The sequence below is a fragment of the Falco biarmicus genome, chromosome 9 (genome assembly GCF_023638135.1).
Source record: "Falco biarmicus isolate bFalBia1 chromosome 9, bFalBia1.pri, whole genome shotgun sequence".
NCBI lineage: Eukaryota > Metazoa > Chordata > Aves > Falconiformes > Falconidae > Falco > Falco biarmicus.
In genome coordinates, this window is record NC_079296.1 from 33,428,961 (window position 1) to 33,452,627 (window position 23,667).

Below are 23,667 nucleotides of genomic sequence, written 5' to 3' on the forward strand. Positions count from 1 at the left end.
GATGCTGTTCAAAATACCTGAAGGCTGCAATTTCTTCCCCATCTCATGACCAAACACTGCAACAATTCACCTAATGGCATTTATGTACTTAATGTGTGTATAAATTTTGCCTGCACAAAAATGAAGAGACAACCTGGCCTCTCTAGCCAGAGATACACAGTTTAAAAGTTATGCTTTCCAAGCTGTGCAGTTATCACTTGAATCTTCATTTGCAACTGATCCATGTTTTGGGGAAGAAGAAAACCCATGCATTTTAAAAGAATGTTTTATCTTGCAAAAGTTTTCATCTGAGGGTGAATATAGTAATTTTAAGAAGTTTCACTTGCATTTGAAGTTAGCAACAAGGAAAATCCATGGGGTGTTCTTGCGCTGAAAACTGAAAAGTTACATTTTTCATGTGAAGAACTTGAAGACAAAAACGTTTGGCACACCTGGACAAGTTCTTTCCGCAATTGAAAGCACATGTATCAGCAAACTAAACATCAAACATGCTTGTCTCTTCACAGTTCTCACTTAAAAACTTTAAAGTTGTTCCTGTGTAGGGTTGGGGGATTGATTTTTGCTTTTTTTCTGAAGTAAAATGAGGTTGCTAGCAGACAGCGAAGTGGAAGCTTTTCAAGTACCACCTCCCAGAGGAGCTACTTGCTAAGATGCACAGAAGTCTTACTAAACTCTTACTTTCTGACCTACAAGTTTACACACAGCAACATATTGTTTTTACCTGTCACCTCTCAAGCCAATTTGAAACAACCAGCTCAGTATCAGGCTGCTCAGCAAACCCTGATCCTGTTAAGTGATACCAGAGTCACACTTCACAGAATCTAACAGCTGAACCCAGCCCCAAGAAGCAGGAGGAAACTACGTTATATCTGTCCTGTTCTGCTTTGCCTTGCTCCCAAAACAAAAGCAGAAGCTGTCAGGAGGCTTCAGGGGGCCCTAATAAAACCACAGTAGTTAGATTTTACATGATACAGATTTTTAGTGCTGAGCTCCAGAAGACTTCAAAGGAAGATATCCAGAAAGTTACCTCTTCAGGGAACTGCCTCTACACACAGAAGGAGCTATCAGCTATTCTAGGAAGCACTGTCCTTTCCGCCCTTAAGTGCCACCAAGACAGTATTTATAAAAGGCTAACATTCTGAAGAGCTTCTAAGCTAGAGAAAATTTTGTTACTGAACTGTACAAAAAGTGTCCAATGGGTTTATTTTAATACATTTTATTTATGTATATTTTTCTATTCTGTCCTACCCCAGGCTTTACAGACAACTTCAATAACCAGTATACCGTTTCTCAGCTTCTAGTATCACTTCACTCCAACATCAGGAAGTAAGAGTTGCTTGGTGCATAATCCTTCAAGTAATTTAGAGGCATACTTCTAATACTTGTTTTTGAAGACTGACATATTAAAATGCAAATGCATTGCCCAGATTTCCATACTACAGTATTATTTTTTCCATTAATTGCAGATATCTAGAAACTTTCATTTTAAAAGAAAAAAGCTGTAACATCTCAGAGATCAATAAATCTTCAACTTAAATTTCTGGGAAAAAATGAGGGGTAGGAAAGCCATGACCTACTTTTCAACATCAGCTGACATCACCAAATCATTTATACAAATGAAATTAGTTTAAGCTAACATATAAAGATGATCAGAACAACAAAAAAAATCCCTTCTGTAACAAGAACAGCTTTCTGCGTAACTAAATTTTCAGAGGAAAACATTACACTTACAAAAGTGAGAAACCATCACATTACCAATTGCTGCAACAGCTTTTTCAAAGTAATAAACAGGGACAGTCAAGAAAAGTGAGGAAGCAAACAGAACCTGGGTACCAATACAGTTTGATTAAAAAATAAAAAAACACCAACAGGAAAATACTCATTTGGCAATTTCTTCACTGCAGACATTAATACATTAACAGAAAGCCTGCTGTGAATTACTTTTCACTTTTTAATCACATGGTACAAGCTCCAGATGGGATAGATGCCAAGTCATTTAAAAGCTTTCAAGTAATATGCATACACACCAGCATTTCATTTAACCTCACTCAGCTCAACTAAATGAAGTAATAGTACTCTCAATCAGGCTTAATTGTTTTAAGAAATGTGCAAAACATCTCTAGCTCTGCTTCAGTACAGTAACAAGCCACTTTCACTCCTAAGCTATTTTTAGAAATCATTATTTTGGAAAATACATCTACAGGAGCATACTTACAGATTGTATATCTTGTAATGGTTTTTATGCTTTGAATCCAAAAACCTTAAGTAGGAAAAAAAAAAAAAAAAAAGGCATGTATTAATTACACTGCAATAATGTTGACCTTATTTTACAGCATCATTAAAGTACCATCCAGCATGTGCAGTTCTGCATTCCAAGTCCCAGCTGGCCCTACAGTACCTCAAAGTCAAGGAGGCAGCATGTTGCAAACCTCACTCATACAAATAATGCAGTAGTATGAATAAGGCTACTTACGCAATGGAGGCCACCAAGATCTGACCTGCAACTGAAATATGTATGTTATGGTCCAATCTGTGCTGATTTTTAAGATACCTGCACATCCATATATTAAGTTGAGGAAGGGTAGTTTATTTTTAAAGCAGAAAGCATGGATTATACAAAGTATCTTTAAGCACTTACTTCCAATTTGATCATCTATGCAAAACACTTTACCACAGTGGTATTTCCCATGAAAAAAAGCAGTTAAAATAACATTCATATTTCTGTTAGAACAACCAGAATAATTTATTTTAATACCATTTTTTTTAAATGGCCATTATTTGCTACTGAAGTCTGAGGACAGTGCCTGATTATATTCTGAGTTCAGAAAGAAGGAGCAAGACCACTACACTTTTTCACATTCATATCATTTTCATGCTCATTTTGTAACAAAAACTTCACATACAAGCCTCAGAGAGCCAAACTGCAAACATGATTCATCAAAATTGCCATGATTATATATGATGTGTCACCTGGCAATGTTCAAGAAGAAATAACATACAAATGTTTACACTTAACATCATCAACAGTGTGTATCTGCACATCAGCCAGAAGGAATTTAATTAGCCATGACAGAACATGCTGTTCAAATTGAAAAGAAACACTAGCTGCTAAAATCCTGGAAAGCTCAAGCAAAAACAAGCTCTGGTTATCAGTCATAATATTCCAGAAGAACCTAGAAGAACTTTGTGGTTAAACCAATGCATTAAAATAGGAACAGATGTGAATGCTCCTTGTGCAGCATTGAGTATGAGATTCCAATTTCATTGGCAAAAATATTTCATGACTCCCACTTGTGCCCCTGTTGGCAGAGTTTGAGAGATTAAGGAAGATTGTGGACATGGCGATTTGTTTCAGGAGATGTCCCTGCTTGTGCAAAACACATGGGACAGCAAGGAGAGCTGACTCTGCTTCTGCCAGGAATAGCCACAAAGCTCAGTATAAGTCTTCATACAGGTATTTTCAAAGGACAAAATTCCAGCCAAAACCTCTCAAAGCATCAGTCATAGGAAACAGCCAGCAGTCCAGGTCGTACATCTCATACAATATTAGCATTACATTTGTCAGGATACTAGCTATTCAGAAAAAGCCCACTGGCATATCCTGGCTCAATACCAATTGTTCCAGAGCTCAAACATGTTGAACTTCTGCATAAAAAGCTTTTTGAGAAGAATTCCACAATAAAAAGACGACAGGAGCAGATGAGAACCTCCTGATTGCGATGTGCAGAATGCTGCATGATGACAATTTGTGCATTATTCTCGTTTAAAAATAGGAGGCAACAAACAACACTACTTTAGCATCCAGTTCCAAACAGGCACTTGATTTACATCTCTCCATATCTTAATTTGGTTGATTACAGTTTTAGGTGATCACCACTCCTTTTGATCTGAGTGTTTATGGACAACTTAATAATTACATAGTCATCCCCTTTCAAAAGTCTAATTTTCACATACCTACATACTTAACCAATAAAATTTATTTTCCTTCATACAAAAGTAACTGAAATAAAGGCTGTGAATGGAAGAGGGCCTTCAAAGGCTACTGCCTATTTATTTGAATTATTCCCACGTCATTTATTCAAAGCCCTGCCTTTGCCCCTGTCCTACAATTTCCAAAGGTGGAGTCCATCAGGGTCCACATATTTCACATGGCAGATGCAATGCACACATTAACTTAATGAAAAGGTGGCTCTGACTGCTGGTGAAGAAAGATGGCAAGATAGTCTGAGTTTGTGGGACAGCCTTTAACTGTCCCAAAAGGACAGCAAAAGGTTTTTCTTGTGAGGAAGCTGTGTGCAATGATACAACTAGAAAACACAACTTCACACCTCTTAACAATTCTAGCAGACATACACATTGTATGAGAGCAATTACAGATTGCCATGCTGAACCTCGCTGATACAACCAGCTCTGGAAAAGCGACTTCTCACTACCACATGACAGAACAAGGTCACTTTTGCAAGCCTGCTCAAATGCAGCCTCTGACGTTTTCAGTACTATTCATGGATAGTGAGCTTCAACAGGACCGTTAAACATGCAAAACTGAAACCCCCTCGAACTCGGCTGAAGCTAACTGCAGCTGAGCAGGGTCACTGCCTCCAGACAACTGACTCTGAGTTGAGGGTTATGATTCCTCCCAGTGTGGGAACTAAGGAGCCGTCTCAACTCATTTCTGTACAAACCTGGATGCAAACAGCTACCAGTGAAATTCAAGCAGTGCTAATTCTGCCTGCCCACAACCGTGAGAAACTTTCTGTGGCATCTCAAACCTGGGAGCAGCACTTTCTTGCCCAGATACACCTACTTTAACTTCACTGCATAACCATGCCCCTTACTGCATTATCCCCCCCATCCCCAAACACCAAGTCTCCTGGAGAGCTACTGAACTTAGGACCTCAAACGCCCAAGTTCTCAAGAGCATCACACAACTTAAAATCAGAACTTAAGGTCTTAAAAACACTAATATTTGGCAGTTTCTGCTTAGTTTTTAATGCAACGTCTCAAACCACATTCTCCAGGTAGGATGCCGACTAAACAAGTCACAGCAATGCTCCTGAAACACTAAATACACCTTCCACAGCTGTATCCAGTAGAACAGAGTAATTAGATTATTTGGCATTAAAAATGACAACCTGTAGGTTGTCTGGTTTTCAGTTTGTTGTTTTTTTTTTTTTTTTACAAGATGTGCTATAAAGCATCACCAGCAATGACAAATTTTAGCTGATTTTTATCCTTATCCACAATTATTGAACACAGCCATATAAAAAAGCCTTTAAAGTTACCTATATTTACTACTTTAAATGAAAATTAACTTATCAAGCATTTCATTTATCGACTGAAGAAATGATACAGGCAAACATATTTTGAAATGTCATCAGCTATGCAAGGAAACTCAACACTGAGCAGAGACATGAACTGACATCTTTCTAAAAGTAAAGAATCTCCTTTTACGCCAACAGAATTTACTGAAGTAATTTTTTTTCACACTAAAGAGCAGATTATATGCATTTGAGATCAACTCAGAACAGCAGCCTGGCCTAGAACTCTAGAAACTATCATTTTCGTTGTTTCCAACATTTTTCAGGAAAGCTAACAAGGCAACATTTATGAGATCCAAAAATCTTGCCATTTCTATGAATCCGAACATACATCCTTTCCTCAGCAGAACATAAATGAGTACAGAAAAGCATATTTAAGATTTACAAAAGTAAGTTAAGGAAAAGAAAAATAAAACTTACCTTACTACATCATCAATGTTGTTCCGGTATACTCCTTCAAGCCTCTCCGCAGGAAAACCCATAGCAATTATGTTTGGATAAATATCTGTATATGCCAGTTATGGAAACATTTGTAAAGCATGTGAAATTTCTACAATAGTATTAAATGGACATTTATCAAATTTATAGCTGTACCCAAGTCAGAGCAACAACTCCAACTGACTCCCATATGTGAGCAATTCAGCTTTATATATGCAGTAATAAGGGATCTTTTCCATAAAAGCTGAGAGAAAATGGGGGTGGGGGAGAATCAGGAGGGAAACTTTTGAAAAGACAGTACTTGGACTACTGCCACTGTAACAGAAATCTGCTTAATCTCAAACACGTAACTTAATAGAAGTCTATGCTACTGGGCAGCTGATGGCCAAGATCCTTTAGGAAGGCAATCCACTAGAAAAGCAAGAGTCAAGTAATCCACTTCTGTCATACATTGCCTCACTACAATCACATAGGTGCTACACAGTGGTCTGCCTCTACAGTCTGAGTGGCATATTAAATCCAACAGGAAACTATTAAAATAGTCTTGTGTGACTAAATTGCAAGATGTTCCAAATTAAAAACCATGTTCAAATCCCCAGTGACCCCAAAATAGATGTATCGCACAAAACAGCAAAACAAGCGAAAAAAGCACATTCCAGGCATGCAAGCCTTAGCAAGGCTACATAAACACTGACAGTTTTATCACTTTACACGATTCCTATTTAACAGACCACTACAGAAGCTGCTAAGGTAGCCCTGCATGCCTAAATGTAATATATTGCAATACAAGGGAATGTACAGATCCAAAAAGGATTATGTATCTTGGTTATTAAAAATTCCCCACTTCTGGAAAAATACTCCAGATTCTTATACTGAACTGCCTGTAATTCACTCGCCAAAAGCAGCCTGAGATAAAGAACTTAGGCAAAATACCTCTTGGTAAAAACAAAACAGCACTAAGGAAAAAGGCCAAGTAAGAAAATTTTAAGTTTACATCTAGAGCCGATGTAGTAAAGAATTCACAACAAACTACTTTTCCTGGTGGTGTAACAATATACGGATTTTTTTTTCTTAAACTTAACTGAAGAAAGTACTCCCGAGTTTTACACATTATTAGAAATGATAATATAGTGAAGAAGCTTCACTGAAAAGCAAAACAGAAATGAAACTGGCAGCTTGAAAACAGACCATACCCTACTGCATTAACATACTCCTCCTCAAACTAATTTTAGAAAGAATAAGGACAAAGCATGATTTGTTTGAAGTTGGCCCTGCTTTAAACAAGGGGGCTGAAACAGGTGATTTCCAGAGGCCTCTTTCAACCTAAGTTATTCCACTTTTTATTTTTATGGTTAAAATATAACAAGCTCTAAAGAGTAATCATAGTAATCATCAGAATGGAAGGCACTGCAGCAGCTTCCAAGATATTAATATTCCAGTTACTTGGACACAAAGAAAAGCCTGAAGTAGGATACAAAATACTCTATCCTTGCAGAATTTCCACTGGCCCGAGTACTCACAGGGAAGCAGCATGGACCAAGCTCTGCATTTACAGTTAACTAGAAGAGTCAAACGTTAAGGACTGAATACAAGGAAATAGCTTTCTACTCTCAAAAAAAGAATTAGCATTTCCTATGTTGTAATCCAAATACATCAAAAAGATTATTTATGCTAGCAATGAGAAAAATATGAAAGTTTTTAAGAAATTCAAGTAAATATCTGTAGCTGCCTTAAATACAGACACTGAAAGGGGTTTGCATCTGGTCTCCAGTTTATACTGTACTTGCCCAAACCCTAAAAAAGCTTAACTTGGGAAAAAACCAAAAAACACCACCCCAAAAAAAACCCCAGTAAGTTGCTTAACTTTCAGAGTTGCTGGTAACTTCAGATACTATCAAATCATATAAATCTTAAAACTCTGAACTTCACTCTGAACATACTTTACTCTGCAAGTAGTCCACACCTCATTGTTAAATTAACAAAAGGCGCTATATAATTAGCAATGTACTTACTATTTTATCAATTACTACTTGCCATAAGCAGAAGAAACTGGTTATAAATCATGTGCACCTGCTCCATGCCTATTAACAGTGAACGACCTGACTTACAGCTAGCACAACCCATCACTCCCTCCTCATTCCCAATTTCTACCTACTGCCAGTTCTAACACTTGTTCTCAAAAACACTTCCTTTTGTGTCCTGCTCCAAGCAGCAGGGCTACATAAATTATCACAGCAAAATAATCCAGTGTATTAGCCTGCTTTCCACAGCACTTCTCCATAGAAGACAAGTATTCATGCTAGCAACAGGGGTAAAATTAATTCATTTTGACACACCGCAAACAAAACAAAACTCAGTTTCAACTGTAGTATATCACCCATGAGACAGATGCCCAAACTTCACCAAACTACCATGTAACTTGCTTAAAATTTCTACTTACTATCACGAGCTTCACTACACATTTTTTTCCACACATTTCAGCCTGCATTTTACGTTCAGATGTTTTTCTTCTGCTGTTGGCTTTTCCTCTTCAAGAGGCTAAGACACAAGATACTTTCCAGGATTCCCAGCTGGTCCAAGATGGAAACAAGGCAGACAAGACACCCCAAGTGAAGGGAACAGAACACCTTCAACAGCAGCATTTCCCATTTGCAGGCTCACAGATTCATTCAAACACCAAAGCCTCAAAACACACAGGCTGAAGTGTTCCAATATAACCGAGGCGGTCTCACATTTTTGGGAAGCACGATCCCTTTTTGGCTGCTGCATCTCACATGACCCCTTCTCCCCTCCCTCGCTCCTCAAGGGCAATGCACAGCTTGCATGCATTTCTTCTTTTAAATTGGAGCAAGCCAGCAGAATTGAATGCTGAAGCTTATCCGTGCATCATTACAGGTGCATTTTTAAACCCAGAGCTGGTATCGCAAAAGGTGTTTAACACTATGCCCGTAAGTAAAATGGAAAGAGACTTGGGGTGGGGGGTGTGTGTATGACTCAATTTTACTGATACTGATTCAGTAAGAGCGTTGTATGCTCTAGGTTTTGCAACCTGACAGCACAAAACCTGAAGTGTTGCTGAAAAACAAACATTCAACAGTGGGGCAGGGGTGGGGGCTGTTTTTAGAAAAACATGATTGTTTTTCAAATAGGCAAGCCAATTTCTCTTCCAACTAAATAAAAGCATCCTGTAGTACCTTACTTATTATCTCAAAGTATTAGACTGGAATGCAATTCACACGCCACTGCTGACTCACTCTTCTGTCTGCAACAGATCTGGCATTAAAGGACACTGGCCACAGCAAGCAAATGACACTCTTCCAAGGCACACATGCATGCCTGCAGGCTTCTCCTGCACCAAACGAAAGCAAGTGACATATGACAAATGCATTCATATGTCTGCTGAAGATAATTTTATGTCTTTTTAATATATGCTTCTGACAAGCATGCTGAAGCAGCATGTTGCTTTGAAACTTTTGTTGATTCAAGCAACTGAAGAATGGTTTTTGCTTTAAGGATCAACCTAAGATGGAAGAAGAGAGTGAACGGCTGTTGCCGTTTGCATAGATGATCTAAATCTCTAAGCAGAAATAGCCATTTCAGCACTTAATTGAAAAAGCTACCATAAAAACCAAGCTCTTCCACCCTTTCCTCTCCTGCAAAAGGATGCCCCAAGATCTGCAGAAATTGAAGGGGATGGTTGTTACTGCAGCGGTACTAGCTTGCTTTTTTCCTGATGCTGGAGAATGAAACAGTCGTCCTCAGGGACAGCCTGTGATCACTGCATGAAAGGGTATGGAGCCTAGCCAGTTACAGAAGCAACTGTCCAGTGAGCATCATCAGCAAGTTCTATCACCAGTCATGCTCAACAGTTCAGAGACACTGCTTTTCACACATCAGTTAGTTGAACATTGATTTCCAAAGCTGAAATTAAGATATTCGCTACCACAATGGGATTTCTTACAAAGCAGCTTGGAAACTGAGCTTACATTCAAAGCAGTAATTCTGAGTCATCATGAAATTGGTAATGATAGCAATAATTTTAGAAATCTGGAAGAACTGATGATCTAAAGTAAGTTCATTATCAATTTGGGTGGTTGTTTTTTTTTTAAGACAGGCAAATGAAAATAGAAAAAGCCTCAGCCATTTATTGAGACCATTCTACAACACACACAAAACAGTTAACCAAACTGTCGGAACTACCAAAACTTGAAATGGGCTTCCTAAAAACCAAAATAAACCCAGCCATGTTTTGCCAAAGTAGCTTTTCCTAAGAAATCCATTCCCAGAAATGCTTTCAACAGTTTTTAAAGCACTCATTCCTTTCTCAATCTTGTAAACATGGAGACTGGGATTTTAGTTAGCAATCATAATAAAAAATACATGAGACTCATGATACGCAACAGCACAACATTAAAATGCCATCCTCTACTTAAATTTGTACTTCTAACTACAAAACTTCAGCTTTCAAATGAACAAAGATGACACTATGCTATACCCAAGGAAACTTAAAATGTAAGCACCCAATAATTTTGCGAAGTTACCAAGTGCCACAACAAAAAACCCGATACTCTGTCAATATTGAGACATACCAAAGCAAGTAATCCATACACCACTTCAGAAATGTCTTTGCTCTAATGCTGTTTGTAGATTTAACAGAACACTGTTCTTAAAGCCTGAAATCGTTCCCACATGCTAAAGATGATAGTCTTTCCAGTTGCTATGAGAAAAATCCTGTATCATTATGCAAATCAGCAGTTATAATCACTTTCAAAAATAGCTGTCTATATATTCACATTATGCCAAGATCAAATTAAAGAATATGCAGTATAGATGTAAAAATTTTACATACATACAGATATAAAGGCAAATTACTCACGTTGATGCTGTAACTGATTCTGCTCACAAATTCAGCCTTTCTCCTAATAACGGAAGGCGGCCAAAGCAGCATACCGAAATATTTACCAATTCTTAAGTTTTTAAACAGCCACATGGAAGATTTAAAAATAGACAGCTATAGGCTTTCCTACAATGATCAACATTCTCAGTATCTAGAATGTGAGTCATTAGAATAAGTAATTTTATGAAGTCCTATTTCAGAGTATTTAATCCCTTATCCTCGCTCTACTCATGAAGGCAGCTATTAGCAGAAAAACAGAAAGCAAATGATCTAATCTTCCTATTTTATAAACATACTAGAGCATGCAGTGCTTAATAATTTACGTACAGATTTACTTTTCAAACCCAACACTGATGACAGGTTTTAAATCAAAATGCAAATAAAAAACAACTTTAAAACTATTAGCCATTTACAAGCAAAGGCTTCAGGAAGAGCTACCAGGCATTAGATTTCATCTTTCTTTAAAAAGGAATTTAAAACAAACTGAGTGCTCCTGAAGCTGTGAATGATGATCAGTGTTTCCAGTCATGCTTTGGAGCCAAACTTACTGCAAAACCTGAACCTGACACCTGCAAATAAATGGACAATGCTTTTTTCCTGAGCCTCAGTTTCCAGCTTCTAAATATGTACCTTATTTAACAAAGAATAGATTTAAATTGGTGAATCTATGGCCTGAAAAAAGCTTTACAACTGCCAGGAACACGAATTTTCACTTCCAGTTCAGACAAGGCATGTACTCGCTTTAATCCACTCCTGAACAGCCCACTCCTCATTTGTGTGCAAGCTGCTGTCAGTACTGCTCCACTACACAACACCCATCACCCTCCTGGCTGCAGAGGGACACAGTGCAAAGGAAACCAGCCTCTAGCACGGGGTTACCAAGCTGTCAACCCCTAAGACCCATTTGATAGCAACACCAAAGAGCAGAAGAACATGACTTTGAAGTCTCTGAAAGTTGCTTTGTTGTCTCAATTTGTCTGCAATTTTCAGGAATTCTGACTTCAGTAACCATGCAACATGGTCTAGTGGTGCATCTGGCCCTACCAGCTATGAAGTGTCAGTGTGCTAACCTCAAGTCCTTTAACTCCAGCTTAAACAAGTCCGTATAGCAATGGCAAGAAAAAAAGAACTGTTCTTGCTGCTCAACAGCTTGACAGCCTGAAGCTACAGGGGGAGTGTTACGAGAAGTGTCCACACTCCATCCCCAAACAGCTTTAAGAGTCCTGACAAATGGCCAAGCTCCTATTAGTGCCATTTTCATGACAGCATCCCTACCAAGACGACATAGAAAAATATACCCAGCCAAATCTAGAAGTTTCTAGCATATATACTGATTAGTCTGTGCACATGCATACTTTTTTTTTAATAGGGGGCACTGCCATTACCCAGCATGAAATGCAAAGTAAGTTTACTATTTTTCTATGAGTCTGGATGATTGGGAAGTATAGAGGAAACGAACAGGAAGAAAGTTCTTCAGAGCAAAGGAGGATTCCTTGCAGCCAGCCAGCTGCACTTGCCAATTCTACCATCTGTGCCTTAAAGAACAAGAAAAGAGACCAACTCAGATGTGGCTAAGAAAAACATCTTATGATTTAGAAGAAATGCATTTAACCCCTTAATGCTCAGTATTTCAACTACAACATCTTTTTTTATTTTTTAATCTTTCAGCTTGCAATTTAAACGCAGCAACCTAAACAAGGAACAAAACTGCAACTCCTTCATATCCAGGAGGCAAACCTGTCCAGATGAGGTCACGGAGCTGACAAAAGGTCTAGAGGGGAACTCAAATTCATACAGCGTGAAGTAGTAAATCAGAGGATGCTTGAAGATGATACTGCCAGGCTGTCTCAGGAACCAGCTACAACCACAACTCACTTCCATCCCACAGCAGGGCTTTACTGTACTGCATTTGGGAAGTATTCCCAGAGCAGGAGTCTGTCCCTTCATCTGTGAGGTGTATGAAATGTGTCCTGGAGCTCTGTGCCATACAAAGGCTTTGCTGAACAACTAAAAGGGCCATAGAGATTGGAAAAAACTCACACAATCTACATAATAAGCAGACACTTTTTTCTTTTTTTTGCAAAACATGCTATCAACCTCAGAAATGTCACAGCATAAATACAAAAAACGGTAACAAAGAAGCATGAAAAGATTAAAGATCTTGTTCTGACAAACACTTGAGAGAGACATCTTAAACTTCCATTTCAACATGGTTTGGAATCACAAATAAAGACAGGAAAGCATGGGGATATTAAAGGAAACACAAGCTTACTGTGAAGACCTGCAAATCCCTCTAAAATAGCTGATGATATTACAGGACAGAAAAAAGCTACACTTCCCATTAAGACAAAGCCAAGAGCAAACAGGTGCATAACAAATGATGCAACAGCACACCACATTATTCGTGTAAAATTTGACAGAAAGAACTCCTCAGCTGAGGAGTCAAAGACTGGGTCTCAACTCCTCACTCAACTTCAAGTCCAGGTCTACAGCACCGAACAAAACCCTACAGTCACAAGTTTCTAGAGGTCAAAACATGCAGAGGTCCACTTAAAAAGGCTTTTTGTTTCTGCTCGTGCTTTGGAAGAAGCCACATCTCATCTTATCATACGTACCCTGCCATCCCAACTAGCTGCAGCAACACACAGCAGCCCAAGGCCAAGAGCTGAGCCAGCGGCAAAGGACAACTGTACATGTGAGGCTAAGCAGCCTTGCTCAAGGTAACACGTCTGCAGAGTGGATCTTCTCAGTAGGCAGCAATGCATATGAGAAGCTTGATGGCTGCATCTTAGTTTGAGATTTCTGAAGTGATAAACTCACAAACCAAACTCAACATGAAGGCTTTCAAGGAAGAGTACAGAACCTCCCTGGTACATGTTCTCAGCACACTACCCACCCTTTGCAGGATCTCCTTAAATGAGCACCAATGCGTACTTAAGCATATCCTAACTTCAAACACCCACAGAAGAAATACAATAATTTTATTCAGTAAAAAAGAAGTCAGCACAGAGAGTCACTACTTCGATATTTACTGACAGGAAGTGAAAAATAGCTCAGTCTCAACTTTTTGCAAGTCTGAAAGGACATCCAAAACTGTCAGAGACAAGGGAATTTAAAATAGCTATTGGGCTGAAGGACAAACGTCACACTAGAAAGTTTTGTAAAATATAAGATACAAAACCTAGGATCTGTACAAATTAACCAAACCTTAACTTGGGGGTGGGGGGGTGGTAATCCAAGAGAAGATAAAAGCAAGCAGCAAAACAAGACATAAGGACATCCTAATAAATTGTTTCTCAACCAACAAGCCCAAAGTAGATATTATTTTCATTCTAATAAGATCTAGTGTTTTCCTCCTCTAAATGTTAGTATAAAAAAAGGACATTACTTCTCTAACTCACCCACACAAGAAATTAAAGAATAGAAAATACACAACTACTTCAATTCTAGCCCAATATATACCCAGGCAATGCAATTTATTAAGCAGAGGCTTCTAAGGAAATTAATCATGCAATTAAAAGCTATTATACTACAGCTCTAAAAAAGTAGAATTAAGTTTATAAAGCCATTTCTTAAGCACTTCACTACAAAAAAATGGGTATTAAGCAGTTTTTATGCACTGCTGCACGTTGGGGCCGTGAAGCTGGGACTTCATCTTTAAAGGGAAAAACACCAGCTTTTGCAATAGTCATCTTCCCAAACACAGAGCAGTTGAATTTAATTTTTTAGCTACACAGTCAATTACCATTTGAATCACAGACCCCACTACTTTAGCTACATTGCCTAAAAATCATTCTTAAGATAACCTAGATATACGCAGCACGATAACAGCCTAATTGCACAATTATTTACTTCCATTCTACAAAACATCTTTTTTTCAGGGCCTCACAGGCGAGACAGTAAATGAGGCAGATAACAGGAGCAAAGAGAACGCTGGCTTGATTTAGAAACTGGAACAAGGATTTGTTTACATCTGAAATATCAATCTGGGACTAAGATACACTTGAAAACTGACAGCAATCTCTGAACCCAGAGTAGAGTCAACCACCCACAAAGCATTCGTATTTCAGAAGAGATCCTCCTCTACAGAGCTACTTATGAATGTTCCCATAGTTTCAAATAAAATTCCCTTCTTACAGTACAGAAGTCACCATCCCAGTAGCTCACACGAATCCACAAACGTGCACAGCTTTAATCCCCAAAACCTTCACAAAAGTGCCAAAATCAAAGGAGCCCACAACTACCCTAGTATTTAAGATGAGGCATCAGGTATATGCAGCAACCACTACTCACAACTCCAGGCTATATCCCATTTACCACCCCGAAAAAGCTATGCAATAATTAACCTTCAATATCCACTCTACATTAGGCACAGTAAATGAATACAAATCACATGTAGCTCCAAGTTCCAGAGTCATCGCTGGGTACTCGGAACTAGAAAAGAGGTGCACTTCAAAAAGGAGTTAGTTATGACTAATGACAGCAACTTCGGTCTGTAATGTAATTAAGGGATTTGACAGCTCAGCTGCCTATTGCCTGCCTTTTCTTCCAGTTCTTCAGAACACAACTATTGTCCCTTAAATCATTAAACAAGAACCACCTTCTTGTTTAAACACGTAAGGGAAGCCTCTTGGCTAAGGTACCAGGGGTGTAATTTGTCAGCTTATGCAGTATTAATGTGGCAACAACATTAATCCATTAAAAATATAATTTCATTTAAGAAACTATTCAGAGATTCACAACTGGCAAAAGCAAGTTAATAGACACTTTTACCTATAAAAGACACTTTACCTATAAAATTTCAGCTTCGTAGTTAATACATTCTGAAGTTTAGTTTTGGCGTAGCTTTACATTTTTTAGCACAGGGATTTTTAACATAATGTGTTAATAAAACACATTCTTTCAGTCATGTTATTACTGAACAAATTATATCAATTGCTTCCACAATGAAGAGGATGTAGGTGTCCAAATCATCCTACAAGGAAGAAAATGGAAGACACTTCTCTTCTAGAAGAAAATTATAAAATTCTGTATTCCTCTACGTAGTGTTTTAACATGTAATTTAGTAAATACTGCCTTTCTCTACAGCAGTCACTGTACTTCAAAACCTTTTGGCAATTAAAAAAAAAAGTTGTGAGACATATTAAGTGTAGCACTGGATAGCGCAGGAAAAACATTTTTGTCCCAAAGACATCTGCTGATCATGAGCCTAGCAGCCATCAAAAGCCAACTAATCTTTCCGCATTTATTACAATGCGGCAATAAAATAGCCATTTCAAGTGTTGCATAAGCTCCACACTCAAGGCTATATCCTTTCCCTAAATACACCGTAACCATCTCATGAAGTCAGTGGAAGTCACATGTAATTATCTTGAGGACAGAAAAGCCTTCCTGACTGGCACAAGTTCCTAGAAAGATGCACTTTCAAAATTCATCAACCTTTTTCCAAGACTGACGTTGGACCCAGTGTTGACACATGGTCAACCAGTTACAAGGAGAGCTAAACCAAGAGCTTAGTGGGTGGGATCTTCAGAAGTCCTCAACACTGACCTAACCATCCTCACTGAAGTCACTAGCCAGCCTCAATAAAGATAATTTCTCAAGGACCTCACATGCCAACACCTCATCAGTCTTACTGTATGAGATAACTTCAATTTTTCCTAAAAAGAAAAAAAAAAGCTCAAAACCAGTACCAGTCCTAGTAAAGCTTGCATTTTATTCAGCATTACCCTCTTAATGTTTAACGGCAAAGCTTTAGATGTTCTGAAAATTACACACACTTAATTAAGCTTACAAACAGATGCCAATGAAGATTAGCTTCAGTTGTGTTTTTTTTCTAAAAGGTCACCATCTAAGAAAATTTTATAAAGCGTCCACATTAGCTGCACTCTTTCCCTTCCCCACCTTCAAAAGAACATATAGTCATCACTTCAATAGCAGAGCTACGTGAAGCCAGGAACCAGTTTGCAGCTTTTGTCGATTTAAAAGTGTGCACAGGCAGTTATTTTTTAACTTCATGTTTAGCTTGTGCAAACAGTCTCCAGCAACACTGCACATTGATTAAAAATTTCTGATGATGCAAGATCAAGTAGTTCATTAGGAAGCCCGCACGTCATTTAAGTAAGCGCAAAGAGATGAGCTGTAAATTGTCAAGCATATTTTAAGTCCCTTTCCAAGGAACTGCAGTCAAAAAGCAGGGCAGAAAGGGGCTGGGGTTACTTTGAATGGATGCAGTGAGGGTTGCAAAACAGGGCACTTGCTCGAATGGTTGGGGTTTTGTGCATAGGCTTCAGCTGTCAAACATCACTATACACAAACATGCACGTACTATGGCAATATGTCAAAGTGGGGGGGTGGGGGGGTGGTGTTAGGTTGTTTTTTAGGAAAAATAAGCAATCCAGTACATCTCTAACCCCAGAAGAAGAAATGCAGGAACACACTTGTATCTATCACCACTTGGCATTCTCTATCTGGACAATTCAAAAATCTTGATTCTTGGTACGTGCAGAAAGACCAGTTTTCCCAGGATCAAATACATCCTACAGCAAGCAGGTAACTGAATCAAACTCTGGGAAATCCCCAGCCAGTACCGTTTTACTGCTGTCTGTTCAAACACACTTCTTGGATGAATTCAGAGCAAAACTGGCACTAATCTTCTTGTCCAAAACCCAACATCATCCCAGGCTCCAGAAGCCAAACAAGTCTATCGGGCTCTTAACACTGCTAAGTAACATGGTTTACTCCAGAACAAAGAAATACTTTTCGACCAATAAAATGCACTGCCAGTAGGTTTTTTCTAGTTTCTTCTAAACCCTTACCAGTCCTTACTGCACTTGTGTGCAAGAAAAACTTCTGAAAAAACATCTAACAAACTTCAATTTTAAAATGAAACCAAATATTTCAAACGAATGGCATTTCCAACTTGGGCTCTATTTTTAAACACGGTATATACCTCGTGCCACTAATTCATCTTTTTCCTGGAAGCTAAGCCATTTTGAGTGTAGTCACATAATTTAACATTTCATTAAAAATGCAACGAGTTTTAGGAGTGCAAACAGCATAAAGCAGTATGACATCCTAAGAAGCTTCCACTTGCAATTTTAGCATTCTCTGCTTTTCATTATATGGGACAAACTACATGCGAGACTTGTAAATAAACTGCACCCAACATCTAATCTGTACTGAATATTGCTGCAGTTTATATGACTATGTAGGTCACAAGCAACACATGCTTCAATTAAGAATCAGGGTAGGCATGCTCTACTCTATGCTTAGGCTAGATGGCCATTACCACACGTAACAGAAGGCCTGGAAACATGAGACAAAATTTAACCAAAGCTGTAATGAGCACAAGAAGCAGTTACACGATTTTTTCCACTTTAGTCTCAAATTGTTAAGCCACTTGCTAAACTCGGTTATGCACAGACCTCTTAAAAGCACAACCAATCAATGCAATACACAATACTTGCATGCACTCTCTTCACTGTTCCCTGCAGTAAAACGGTCAACAACCAAGGTGCACGATTTCAGAAATACCAAACATCATAGTGCCACAGAAAAATATAGTAGTCATTGCTTCATAAAGAAATACAGCCATCTTACAAAAAAGCCATTAATTCAACCTTTCATTCTCACCCATTTGCACCAAAAGTATCAGCGTTACAGAAATGAAACCAATCCAAATAGATCAGAAATAAACACAATACCTGAAATAAAGTACTAAAAAACCGACATAATGCCTCTATCTTTAAAACCCTTTCCTCTTCTAATTTCATTTTTTTCCCCAAGAAGTACATAAAAAGACTGCTCAGAGAGAAAAGAACATTTGATTAGATGAAAAGTAATGTTAGTATGTTTTTTAAAGACACTTGTTTCATAATTAGCACAGAGGACTATTCTCGTATTATGTACATAAAGCTACTGATTTTGGGAAGTCACTATTTCCCTTTCCTAAAATCCTACGTTATCCACACAAGAAGAATTCTTAACCAACTCATCAGGAACTGAGAGTCCCAAGCATGATGTACGGTAATACATGCACCAGCCCCAGTTTTAAAAGGATTTGACACAGCCCAACGCTGGAGGGGTGGACGGACAGGAGGAGATGTCCTCAAAAATAAGGGCATTTGGTACTCCAGCACCTAATCCAGCCTGCCTTTTGGCACTTGGGTGCTCCCTGCAACGCCTTGGGAGAATCAGCTGTGACAGAAATACGAAGACTGCAAGTCTTTCGTCCACCTGAAAACACGAACACACAAACCCTCCCTCCAAGCTGAGTAGAAGACAAGACCACAGAATACAGGCTGGAGATGAGGCACCTCACCTGATTTACTGTAGATTCATTTTATTCACTTCCCAAAGCACAGGTTGTAATCACCAGCTACTAAGTATTTTGGAGCCACTACCATCCAACTACTCATACAGAACTATTTACTGCAGGAGGAATTTACACCTCCATTTCCCCTATCCCGGCTAAATGCCCAAATCACTGGGCTATCCAGCTCATATCAGTCTTTCTTTTAGCTTGACAGAAGTAGCTACCCTGAAATAACCAGTAATCTATAACACAGGACACTCCTACAGATACGGGTGTGCAGGGAAGCAAAACTGACCAACAGCAGAAATGCAGATGGTAGCTTGTTTCGATCAAAAAATTTTAAGCTCCAGCACACAGTGAGAAAGTAGATTTGGGTACTTGAACCCCAGTCCTCCTGCCACTCACTACATGACTTGCTTTCCCAAAAGCTCACTTAGGTTTCAAGTTTTCTCTACCTTCATCTAACATCACATGGTTGGAGAGCTAACTCCCAGCTCAGTCCTCTGTTATGCGTGTGAGAAATAAACAGGTTATTTTCCAGCTACCAGATATGGTGAGCAACAATTCCATCAAAGCCCTGCAAAAAGAACATCTCTAAAAAGCCTGCACAAAGTGATAGAAAATTAAACTTTCACTTCTACAACAATGTCAGCCTTCAAGTAAATCCATTCAACTGTACAGGCAGCAGTCTTCATTCATTCATTATCTGTTCAAAATGTACAGCTACAAAAAAAAAAAATAAGACTAAGAATAAGCTTCTTCCAAAGATAGTTTTACAATCTTGAAAAAAAAACCCAACACCTTTTCTATAAATTTCACTACAGAACTGCAGCCAGCTGCTTCTTTTAGGAAAACCAGCCTAAGCCCAGTGTTCAGGGGCCTACTTCTAATGTAAAATTCTAAGAATAAAATTAATGAGACAAAGTTAAAAAACAAGCAATGAACTCCATTTGGCATATCATTAGCAACCTTGAGCAAAAAAAACAAGGTTCAACATTCACCTATTTTCTTAACAAGAGCAGATGACTAGTTAAAAGGTCTGTTTGGATCAACAAATCTCTCCCTACCAATGGCATATCTGGGCAAAGATATCCGAAACACCACACTCTTCAACTGTGAAGCCAGAACATCGTCGTTTTGCCACCACTTAACTCTTCTTAAAACCACAAAGTTCCCAGCAAACCCATCACTCACAGAATAAAAATAGTAATAATTAAAAAAAAAAAAATCAACTCAGACTTCTATCGTTAAGTCAGCAGTTAAGGGCTGCACTGGCCTATATCAGCATTACAGCTGCCCTAGTCATAGGCCAACGAAACAACCAAGTGCAAATGTTTAAAAATGCAAGCCTAAAATTACATTTTATCAGTACTATGAACAGAATGCAAGAACTACATAGCAGAGCTGCTGCTTTTTTACTAAAAGCTAGTAGCCACCTGCTAAAGTCACGAACCTTTCAGGCCACTTAAAAGCCCCCAAAATTTTAGGCCAAGGCTCAGTTCAACAGCACAAGCGCTGAGCTAGTCACAGCTGTTACCAGTTCTAAGCCTGCCCAAGAACTAGATTTATCTGTAGTGCTTGCTATGGCATGAATGCGATTGCTCCAAAAATGAATAATTTTCACCCTGATCCTGCTGCAGCACAGAAAACACTCCTTCTACAGGGATAAGACTAGCTCTGAATACTGCTGTCAATATTCATTTTTCCTAGGACAGTTCCAACTCTTAAGCGAGGTTCTTGCTCCAAAACCTCTCCCAGTAATGGTCTTGCTCCACCATGGAGAAAGACCATGACCACAGCACAGCCTCTACATACCATTAACTCTGCAAGGCACTCAAAGCTGAACATCTGCCTGCCGCTACTACTGCACATTGTTTGAAAGACCACCAAAACTATACACTACCAATGCTTTCCTATGGTTTGACTCAGTCATAATTGCATACTAATTACATATTCCAGAATTACACTGCTCACAATCCTCCTCGATAAAACCCAGTGCACTCTCATTTATAAGACATCCTTGTGTTTACTGTATCTGAAATTATGCCAAAGCACTGTTCGCGCATGGCATTAGGAAAAAAGGTGTATTTTTTAATCTGGAAGAAGTGCCACCTCTTGTCATCGAGAACTTTGCTACATCGTATGGCAAAAGAGCACAAGCTCTACTTTACTGAATCTGTGAAAATCAGGGCAGAGGACACAGGCTTCGCCTCTCCTGCTGCACAGACTGAAGCAACCCGAGTAAAGCCACAGGCCTGCCACGACTGTATCTGCAATTCAAGACGAGTTACTAAATAAAAAAATTATTTTAAAAAATGCTCTGGATCTGAGTCACGGCAGGACAGGCGCATTTTCTATGCGATCCGAAAAATCAGCAGAGCCGGAGATCAGCGGCGGACCCGCGCTGCTCCGGGAGCGGACCGGGCCGGGGGGCGGCAGCAGCACCTCCGCGACCCGGGGGCGGCAGCAGGCAGGCTGCGGCCGCCAAGGAGCGCTAACGTGAATCCTCGCCATCGCGGGGCTCCCGTTACTCTGCCCGGCGGCCGGGCCCCGGCTCAGCAGCCGCCCGGACAAAAGAAGGCCGAGGCGGCGCAGCGGCGGCCCGGGCGAGCCCCAACAGCAGCTGCCGGCCTCCCGGTGGAGAGGCACCGGGAAGCGCGTTAGGTAACCGCCGCGCAGGTCTGATGCAATAGCTGTACGTGCAGCGCCCGGTGCCGGGCCGCGTCCCCGGCGGGAGGATACAGGTCAGGTCCAGGTCGAAGCCATCCTCCTGGTATCGCCTTTTGTTCCTGCTGACGATCTCTTTGATGATGGCGGTCATGTCTGGCAGCCGGGGTCCGCTCCGGGACAGCGCGCAGGGGCCGGGCGGCGGCAGGGCGCGGAGCCGGGAGGCGGCGGCGGGCCGGCGGCCGCCGGGCGGCCCCGGGCGCGGGGCCTGCTGCGCCGGCGGCTCAGCCCCAGGCGGGCACGCCTCCCCCCGCGGCGGCGGCGGCTCCCGGCGACGGCGGCTGCCCCCTCCTCCTCCTCCTCCTGCCGCCGCTGCGCCGAGCGGGGCGGGAGCAGCGGCGGCGGCGCCCGAGCAGAGAGGGTCCGGAGCCGGGCCGAGTCCCTGAGGGTGCCGCCGCCGCCGCCGTCTTTGAGGCGAGCGAGGCGGAGGCGGAGAGAGCAGCTCTCCGGCGCTCCGGGCCCCAGCAATGGTGACAGCGGCGCGGGGCGCCCCCCCGGCCCGGCCCCGCTCCGCCCCGCTCCGCTCCCCGCCCGGGGCGGCGGCGGCGGCGGCAGCGGCGGCGGGCCCGAGGCCGCGCGGTGGGGCCGCGCCGCCGGGCGGGCGGGCGGGCGGGCGCTCCGCGGCGGGGCAGCGGTGGCGGCTCCTCAGGGCGTGCGGGCCAGCGGCGCGGCCTGGCTCATCCCCCCCGGCCTGCTCCGCGCCCAGCAGCGCCGCGCCAGCGCTAGACTCCCATCATGGCTGCAGCTTCCGAGAGGGGAGGCAGCGCCGCCCCGCCCCCTCCACCGCCTCCGCCGCTCCGAGAAAGTAGTCCCCCGCGAACCGGCCAGCCGCCGCCCCGCCCCACCGCTCCGCCACCCGCCTCGCCCCCGCCCGCCGTCCCGCCTGCCCCTCTTCGCGCCGCAACCCCGACTCCCGCCGCCCCGCGGGGGCGAGGAGGTGGCGGGCGGAGGGATACCGGCCGCGCGGAGAGACGCCGCTGTCGCTGCGCCGAGCAGCGGTACTGCGCCGAGTCACGTGGGCGACCCGCTGCGCTCGCGGCGGCCCCTCCCCCCGCGGGCGGAAGTGGCCGGGCCGGGCCGGGCCGTGAGGTGAGGAGCGGAGCGGGGATGTGCCCCGCCTCCCCCCACACCGCCCGCGCCCCGGGGCTGAGCCGGGAGCAGGGCCCCTTCCTGCCCGTCGCACTCCCGCGGCCTGCCGGCGCTCGGGGCCCGCGGCGGGCGAGGAGACGGGGCCGCCCATCCCCCTCCTCCCCGATCGAGCTGCTCCGCAGCGCGGCTGGGCGCCACGGCGGCTGCGCCCGCCACGGCGAGGTGCCCGGGCTGGGCGGCGGGTCCTGCGCCGGTGTGACCGGCGGGGGCGTGCGATAACAGACGCGGTGCGACCCAGAGCCGGGGGGGGGGGGGTGTGTGTGCATCGGCAGGAGCCTCCCCCCGCCCCCGGGCCGCCGGTGCGGGGTTTAGCGTAAAGACGAGCGCTGGCCTGGGGCTGCTGCCCGCCCTCCGCCCGTGGTACGTGAGCACCTACCGCCCCCTGCAGCCGCCCGCGCCCCGCGGCGGGGGGTGGCACCTGGTGTCCCCGGGGCCCGCCGGCGGTTGAGCGCGGGGGCAGGGACGGGAAGATGTCCCCCCGGGTCAGGCCGGCCGGCCGCCGCCGCGCTGTCTTCGTGGAGCTTTCTGTCCCACTCCTTTCCCTGCCCCCGTGGGTCACCATCATCCCGGACAGGGGGAAGGCGCCGTCTCAGTCTCCGAACCAGCCTTTAAATTCCTTTAAGGCTTTAGCAAATAAATGCCGTGGTACGGCAGGGTTCTTCACTCTGTGCCGAAAAGTCCTGTAAGTCTTCGGGAATTGCCGGTGTTAATGATTTGCAGGCAAATGATCATCAGGTAGCCTGTCGCAGCTGCTGACCGTGAATGCTGGCTGTAGTTTCAGTTACCATTTTCCATCTTTCTCACAGTTTGGTAGAGCATGT

The 23,667-nt window shown here is 42.4% G+C and overlaps 1 protein-coding gene across 1 annotated transcript in view; it reads right to left on the reverse strand.

Annotated features, from left to right (window-relative positions):
• Positions 1 to 22,430, reverse strand: part of PTEN (phosphatase and tensin homolog) — a gene marked incomplete at its 5' end in the record, with an annotated part of 50,310 nt that extends 27,880 nt beyond the window's left edge. Inside the window, 3 exons of the mRNA XM_056352058.1 lie at positions 2,216 to 2,260; positions 5,739 to 5,823; positions 21,713 to 22,430. Of these exons, the coding sequence (XP_056208033.1) occupies positions 2,216 to 2,260; positions 5,739 to 5,823; positions 21,713 to 22,430 (848 nt within the window). The remainder of the gene's footprint in view (positions 1 to 2,215; positions 2,261 to 5,738; positions 5,824 to 21,712) is intronic.
• Positions 22,431 to 23,667: the final 1,237 nt, after the last annotated feature.